Here is a 9231-nt window from a genome sequence, read left to right as displayed (position 1 = left end):
TATTTTTTTATTTTGTACAAACAAACAAAAAATATTGAAAAATATAAAAACAATAAAAAATTATACTTCAGATGTTAATTTAGTATCAAAAACGTAAAATATTTGAGTAGCCCGAGAAATAGCCGAAGATTGCAGCGCCACAGCACTAGCAAAATTTAAATTTGCCGACTGGAATGCTTTCGGATAACGGACGTTTCGGATAACCAGCTTTCGGATAAACGACGCTCTACTGTAATAATAATACACTGACCTCCATTTAATCCAAGCCAATTTTTATTTGTTTTGTTACTAAATATTCTACAGAAGCACCAAAAACAAAGCCTAAACTAAAGATTATATTTTAAAAACAAAACAATTTGTAAAATTAATATATACTACACATTTTTACACTAATTTATATACATGGTGGGGCTAAAAAATCAGTGAATAAAAACAGCAAAACAGATGACATATAAAAATTCCTTCAAAGTATTCTCCAAGAAACATAACACTTTTGATAACATTCATAGAGCTTCCAAAAACCATTGGAAAAGTCTTGTTTGGGAACTGTTTTAAGAACTGCTGTCTCACAGCAAAACATGATCCCTTACTGACCTCTGAGATGAGGAAAGAAAAATAAGTCTGCAGGTACAAGATTGCTTTAATCAAAATTTCATGCATCTCTCTCATCGTTTTCCGCAATTTCAAGCAGAATTTTTTGTGTCATTGTTCCATTGTTCTATGATGCCACCTTTCACACAGACTGTGCTTGAATGACTATGGAAAAGCCCACTTGCAGTTATATATATTTCATGCTAGAAGGCACTCCTAGACATGTCCTCTGGATGTTCATGTGCATGCTTGACCTTGTGGCAAGCACTACACTCAAGATAATCTAACATTCATCAAACTTTTTAGACACCACATATATACCTGGTATTGTATCAAAAAAAAAAAAAATTTTAAACATATATAACTGCACTAATCCAAAATTTTCACTAATCTAAATAACCTCATACAAATATACACCCACAACTGCCATAAATGATCGGGCTAAATTTGGATATAATGATTATAAATTAGAAATGAATTTGATTCTAGAGTAAGGCGTTAGGCGCCATCTTGTATTAAAGTTAATAATTATAATATTGAATTAATTAATTTAGGTTAAACTGGAAGAAAATAATCGGCCTGAAGTGGGACTCAAACCCGCAACTCCTGCTTACCATGCAGATGTGTTGCCAGTTACGCTACCTAAATTAATTGATTAAATATTATAATTATTAATTTTAATACAAGATGGTGCCAAACACCTCACTCTAGAGCCAAATTCATTTCTAATTTATAATCATTACATCCAAATTTAGCCCGATCATTTATGGCTGTTGTGGGTGTATATTTGCTTAATATCGGGTTTCGATTGGTATGAATATTTGTAACCACACAATTTGTTCAGATTAGCATCCAAAACTAATTATTATATGAGTGCACTGTATACAATTTATTAATATAAATATATTGTAAAATAAGTGGAAATTTACTTACCATCTAAACCATGAACACAAATTACTAGATGTAAACCTTCAGGACTAAATGCCCGAAGATCATTATCACATTGAAAATAGGGCACTATGGAAGCAGCAGAAGGAAGATCACTGAAAAATAATTTTATTTATTAATAATTCACAAACCTTTATTATTATTATGTTTAAAATCATTCCAAACAACTATTAGGCAATTTTTAACTGCAAAATTTATTTAATGATTTTAGTGTAATTTGTAATATTTTAAAAATTCTTCTGTCTGCACTGATAATATCCTTTCCATCAGTGGCTCATAACTCTCAAATGTATCAAAGTAATATATTATTCAAGTTGTCAGAATTATAAATAACAAAAGTAATGAATTAAAACTATTATTCATATTTATAAAATATTTATTTTGATTTCTTTATTTCAATTTTTCTTTATTAAATGTAAACAGTTAATTGATGTAGAAATTCTATATAACTTATAAAACAATATAACTGAGAGATGACAGTTAATATCTGCATTTAAATTATTAAAAACAAATATCAAAATTCTATATTATTTGAATAAATTTGACATTTTTTAACTTTCCTATAACAAATCATCAGACAAAAAACAGTAAAACACATGAGTAATCTTTTATTAAACAAACAAAATTTTAACAGAATTCTCTCTGTCATTTCAAGGAAAAGCCTAATAATTATTATTCCAACTTCTATTAGAGGTGAGTCAAAATTGCTAGAAATTCAAATTAATAAAATTCTTTTACGTCAAACAGATTTAAACTATTTAAATTCAATTTTTTCAAGATTTATACACAAAAACATTTTCTCAAGTTAATTGAAAATTTCCACATGGTTATATTACAGTTTTGAATATGAAATGATATATATGCTATTATAACACAAATAAACTAAACAAAAATCACATAAATATAATAGCAAGATTAATTTTTGAATCACATTTTTCATTTACTTCATAGACCACCTTAGGATTCTTTAATTCTCAGAATAACAGATTCAAATTAAATCTTTAAAATATTTTGGAGTTAAATGTAAATAAGTAATTCTTCATAATAATTCCATATTACAATACTAAAATAAGTTTTCAAAGAGTCCAACAGATTGTTTTTATTTCAGAACAAGCAATTATTTATTGTGACATTGTCACGATGCCAGGCTGCAATTTTAAATCATACTTTTAATTTATTTAATTTAAAATATATGCTCTCCACCACAAATTAGTAGTGTCTTGCCCCTGTACATCATATTTTTCTGTTAACAATGGAGTCATGCCAGTCATCATCTAACTCCTTTTAGAGAAATTTTTGAATTGAAATAATGCAATATTCAGTTTGCATCAAATGTTCGTATATAGTTAATTGGGGTCTCCTGCTCTAAGCTTTCTATATCTGGTCTTGACTTTCATGTATCTAATTGCATTCTCAAGATTAAGGAAAGACAGATGGAAAGACAACAGTGGAAATTTATAGGTTTACAGTTTTTTTTCAAATTTTAGCCCAATTAAAAATTTTTTCAGAATATTAGCTCCCAGAATCAGATTCCATTGTTATACAAATTAGAACAGGAATTTCAGGACAGCTTTTTGGAATAAATTTTTGTTTTTAAAGGATTTGAATATATGTTTGATAGTTAAAACAGTTCATCTAGTTAAATCAGATAAAATAAGCAATATATTTCAAAATTAAAACATAAAATTATTTTAAAAACAAAAAAGAATAATTACAGAGTGTCTGGACTGAGACTGATAGATTTAAAATTCAATGCATAAGGATAAATGCATTTAATGTGTTGTACGAGGAGGAGTAATTGTGAAAGTTTTTTATAGAATTAATTGACACACACAGCGTAATTAGCTGTGGCATTCCATGGTCCCCAAGAAGAAAATACATATTTATTAAATTAAAATTAAACATAAAAACATTATAAAATTTAAATCTATTTGTGAAATCTGAAATTTTATTAAAAATGGAATGAAAACATTGTAAAATGATATTAAAACTTAGGATAATGAGAATTTGATTAATATTCAGAAAATTTCCTTTACAGATTAAAAAGAAGACGACACAATAAAGTCTGACTAGAAAGATCCAACATTGGCCATTTGGTAAGCTATCTTCACATATTTAATGATCATCATTCGTAATGCATAATTCAATTCAGTTTTCTTTGGATCATCTGAAAGAATTTTTATATTACAAGTAGTGATTTAAAATTTTAAGTTAGTATTTATTGGAAATGGAAGTATAATTTATTGAATTCAAACTAATTTAAAATTTAAATTATCTGCTTTTGAATTAAAGAAAAATTGTTACAATAGAAGTTCATTAATCTGGCATCTATGAGACCTGAGTGGTGTCAGATTAATCAATAATGCAAGATTACAAGACTTTTTTGTAATTTTGTAAAGTTTGGTAAATTATATGTAATCTGGACATTGCATCACTGCTGTGCATTCTGTACTAGTGCATACAGTTGTATACTTCTGATTTGTTTAAGCATACTCTTTGCATCAGTCTGAAAATGATACAGTGCATCACTATACTGTGTTAAGATTGAAGAAAAAGCTGCAAAAACATTAATGAACATGTCATTGCACAAAATCAACATTCACAATGGTCACATACTGTATATATAATATTTCATTTCAAACATGTACTGTATTTATGTCTGGGCCTCTAGTGTACTATATGTCCAAACAAATTCTGATTTTCAGAATATTAATATGTTAGATCATCATCAGACAATTTCAAACATCGTCTATTTTTCAGAGAGTGCCAGATAACAAACATTCCAGATTATTGGGTGTGGGATTAATGAGCTTTTACCTTTACCCCTTTTACTTAGTTTTTTATATAAACATTGTTATTCCAGCAGTCACAAGTAAATATTATTTCAGTATTATTAATAATTGTACAAAGATAAGGACTGAAGAAGGGAAATAGCCCTCTTTTGTACAAAAATAATATGTTGTACAAAATAAAGTCTACTTTATCCATCAAGTGAGTTCCTGTATGATAAGTTGCACACTGCAATTTTGTGATTTTTCCCAGAGCTTCTAATGTATATTAACACAGAATTATGTAGAATGTATAAATAAATCATTAATGAGAATTTATTCAAATGTAATTTCAATTCAGATGAAATTATGTAAAAGTTATTAAAAAATTATTATATAGTTAAAGTAGAGTTCCTATTAACCAAACCCACTTAATCGAGGTTTTGCATTTCCTAGATAAACTTTGGCAAAATAAAGACAAGAAAGAATATAATACAGTTAGATTTCATAAATCTTGGGCATGCAATGTACATACTCAAAGAATACATAATTTTATGCAATTTTATGCAATTTTAAGAATACATAATTTTATGCATAATTTTATGCAATTTTAATTTTATGTACTGTATGCAAAAAGGCTCTACAAATTTTATAAAGAATTTAGTCCAGTGAATTTCTGTAACAGCAGCAAATTTTAAAAATTTTAATCATAAGCATAGATTTATATTTGCTTTAAAAGCCAATCATAAATAAAATTAAAGGTATTTTATTGTACAATTTAATTTTAACAAAACCATTATATTCAATAAGCAGATTAACTAAAAATAGAATATATTTGTATGTAAAATATGGTTTATGTGTATATATAGATTATATATATGTATGCAGATTTGGTTTCCAAATCCAGTTTATTTAACATTGTGATAGGTTTTGTTCTGAAGCATCCTCAATACACATTATCTACGATTATCAGGATTTTACTGTATAATTAATTTTCATAAAGTTTACAAAAAACAACAGTTATATATTTACCTATACCAAAACCACGAATATCCTAATTGCTGCCTGAATTCTTCTTTTGCTTTCACAAAACTGTAAGTTAAAATTTCATAAATTAAATTTCAAATCTTTGCTTATAAAAATAATACAAAAATCATAATAATACATAAGTTTGCACAATATATATTTTCATTAATACTTTATTTACGTAAGCTGATTTTTAATGCTTTCCTATCTGCAGAGAAATTATTTTTTTGAACATCATTTTATTTATGATCATAACTTCATTAGTTCCACACTATTAAAAGTATACATATATATAATCAATATTCCATATACACACAAAATATTTTTATTCCAAAATTTTATGATTAATATATTTACAAGCATATTTCTAAATATGATTTTGTAATCAGAATATTTTGTAAAATTTGATACTTTAATACAAATTATCTTTAGCAAAAATATCAAAAAAATAAGTTAAATGTTTTTTAGTGGTGTGACAAAAACATTATTCATTACAAAATATATATAAAGAGCAAAATTTTTATCTTTAATTAATGCTTTAAAATTATATTATTTTTAAAATGTTATTTCTCATTGAAATATTAACAAGAAGAAGAAAACAATAAATTCACTAACATATTATAGTTCATGCATAAATAATTTTTCAAAATAAATTTTGTTTTTACTCTTTCAACTTACAGATACAGAGGTTTTTTTTTAACATACTTATTATGGATTTAGCTAGGCTTGCAATGGGCTAGTTGAATGATAAGGGGTAGAGAGGTATGTCATGCCCTATATCACCCAAGAAAAATTCCTGACAATTGAACTTGGACTTAAATTTGGATTCTCTAGAGTAGCAAGCATGTATCTTAACTGCTTCAGCCATTAGAATATTATATTAAATTCTACATAATTTAATACAATAAGATGAATTTAAAACATAAAAAATAATGAGTTTTATATCTGCTTTATTCACATGCAACTATAAATAAGATTATCTCTCATTAAGTGATGATAATATTAAATTTTAGTTTAGAGTTTTTCACATTTAAATATAATATTCTAAATACAAAAACCCACAACTCCTATATCAAGGAGGCCTATTGAGTAGTGACAAGATAATTCAAGCTTTCACTCATCAGAACACATTTTTTGGAAAAGGTCTGTTAGCGAGTCATTCTGGACAAGTTGTGACAGGTATGCCAACCAAGGTGGAGCTACAATTCAGCTCTGGATTAGTCAGCCAACAGATCTAGAACTTAGAATAAGGCAACATGACTGAGGGAACCAAGAGAAAAACAAGCCTGGCCTAAGACTGTTATTAGAAGCAAGCTGTATATATATTATAAATAGTTGTCAAATGAACAGACTTAATCTGAGTTCAAAGAGTCATAAGGGATTCTTTCTGACAGACCACAAATCCAGAAAGCAGAAGGCATGATCTGAAATTTACTTCCTGCTTACTGCACAATAAGTGAGAGTTGCAGGTTTAAGAGTCCTATTCTGAGCTGATTCTTTTCTTCCAGAACTTTCGAAATTATTTAATTTAATTATAATTATTAAAATTAATGAGAGATGGTATCTAATGCCTCCCTCTAGTGATAAATTTAGAAATTAATTAAATATAATCATGAATAAATGTATGGCTTATCACTTTTCATTATTTTTAATGGGGGAAAACTGATTTACACTTTGAACAATTTAGAGTTTGAATAACCTCATGGAACAATTAAGTTTTATAAAACTACTTCATACTTTGCATTTAATTCTAGTTCATAAAATTTTTACCAAAAAGGTTAACTTAAACCTATCCTATCAAATGAAAAACACTTTATGTATATCTGTATGAACTGTAGGTTATTGTTATTGATGTACTATTTTCCATCTCAAGTTATTATTGAAACATAACTTTGCATTTTAAAATATTAATAAGAACAAGTAAAGGCAATATTGTAACAATTATTTATCAGTATAATGCTTCCTACATGATGTAAAGAATACAGAAACTTAAGAATTAGTAGTAATTTAACTTGAGAATTTTTAATTGGAAGAACAATTTTATAACTAACTTATACAGCAGAGGAAAATCTGACTTTTGTAACTACTTAATTAAGATAATGGAAACAATATAAATATACATATGTCTATTTTAGATAAAATCTAGTGTATAAAACTTTAAACAGTTAATTATATTTCTATAATTAAACAATTTTGATTACTGGTGATATAATTTAATGATTTATAATATTAAGATTTTTGTAACTTACAAACTAACAATTTAATACCCTCTATAACAGGAGAAATCCTAATATGAAATAAAGATTTCATGGTATGATCAGGAATAAAACTTATTTTAAATTAGATAATATTTTTATTGAAGAGTGGGTTTATTAAAATAAAAACTGTAATGTTTAATTTTTATTTTATTAAGATATAATAAATTTAACTATGCAATTTTGTATAACTATTATATATGGCATATGCTTTGGTAAATTAAATTGTCATAAATTTTCATCTGCTAACATTGGATGAGATAGATTAACAATGATATATGCTACAGTAAAGATATCTTCAGTCTTTGAACAAGTGTAATTGGTAAAGATTTTTGAAAAACCTCGAATATTTTTATTCTTTACATTAATCTTTCAATGTGAACTCCTGCTTTTGCAATGTCAACATTAGTCCTAATTGCAGCTTATGAAAACTGATCTTTCTTTCTTAAAAGACTGATTGAAGGAGTTTTATAATATAAGAACTTGTCATATCATCAACATGAATACCTTTATCCACTAAGATGGTATCTATAAAAACTTCTATGTTTATAAGACCACTTTGTTCAAATATTACCTTATCCAATACTCTTCACCCATATGTATGACTCATAAATGTTATTAAACCAATTGGACTAACACCTGTCAAAAATTATATTGTTTTCCTTTAATAAGAATATGTTTCTATTTTACAGCATAAATGTTTTGTTTTCTAAACAGTAAACTCTGAACAAGTCTAAAATCACTCTAATATTTGGAAAGTTTCAAGGCACTTTGGCAAATTGCTTTGGCACTCTTCTGGTCATATAATTATAGATTTTAAAACAACAGCTAATTAACTGATTTTTCGTTTTCGAATGTTATTTAAAAATCCGCTTGCAATCAATCCACAACTACCAGCCGCTCTGGAGCAAAACAAAATTAATGAAATGCTGCAACAAACATAAAGAGATACAGTGGTGCCTCGTACAACGTACTTAATCCGTTCCAGGTGCACACGTCCGTTATACGAAACGCATTTTTCCATAGAAATACATGTTAAAACATATAATTCGTTCCGCAGCATAAAATAACTGTACTGTACCATAAAAAATGAAAATGGAGCAGTCACCAATTATGCCAAGTAGTCAGATGATGTGAGGAGGAGGCGGAGAAACACTTTAATCACACATTCATACAGACACACACTTTTACATATTGCAGCAGATCTCTTTTTATTGTTTTTTAATCGGAGTCAGAGTCAGGAGAGGCTACTGGGGCTTGCAGGGTCAACTCCTCTTGTTCCATCCTTTGTTTTTTGGCAGCTGGCTTCTTGAAAAACATATCCAAGGTGGTCTGTTTCTCTCTCTTCTTCAACACATGTCGGAAATGACGGGCAAGAGTGTCATTGTAGAGATCGTTGATACTGTTGGTCTCAGCTATGTTTGGATAGTGAGTGTTGGTGAACTCCTGAACCTCTCCCCATTTGACAAGAAAGTTTCTGTCAACTTTCATTCCTTCTGATGATTTCTTTGCCTTGTTTCAATTGAAATCACCTTTCTGTTTTTTTAGAAGCCATGATTTGCACAACACTTGAATAAATGTAAATACCCTGCACTGAGGTGATGTATGTAATAAACAACGGAGCAAGCTGAATCCCAACGGAA

At 27.7% G+C, this 9231-nt stretch overlaps 1 protein-coding gene across 1 annotated transcript in view; it reads right to left on the bottom strand.

Moving 5' to 3' along the window:
- LOC111630647 (protein FAM135A-like) overlaps positions 1 to 9231 on the bottom strand; it is a 114156-nt gene that overhangs the window by 31350 nt on the left and 73575 nt on the right. Inside the window, 2 exon segments of the mRNA XM_023374784.1 lie at positions 1525 to 1634; positions 5340 to 5399. Coding sequence (XP_023230552.1) covers positions 1525 to 1634; positions 5340 to 5399 — 170 coding nt within the window.

This window comes from Centruroides sculpturatus, unplaced genomic scaffold, assembly GCF_000671375.1.
Source record: "Centruroides sculpturatus isolate CEXI.00-Female unplaced genomic scaffold, Cexi_2.0 scaffold626, whole genome shotgun sequence".
Classification (NCBI taxonomy): Eukaryota; Metazoa; Arthropoda; class Arachnida; order Scorpiones; family Buthidae; genus Centruroides; species Centruroides sculpturatus.
This window is presented reverse-complemented; position numbering and strand designations above follow the sequence as displayed.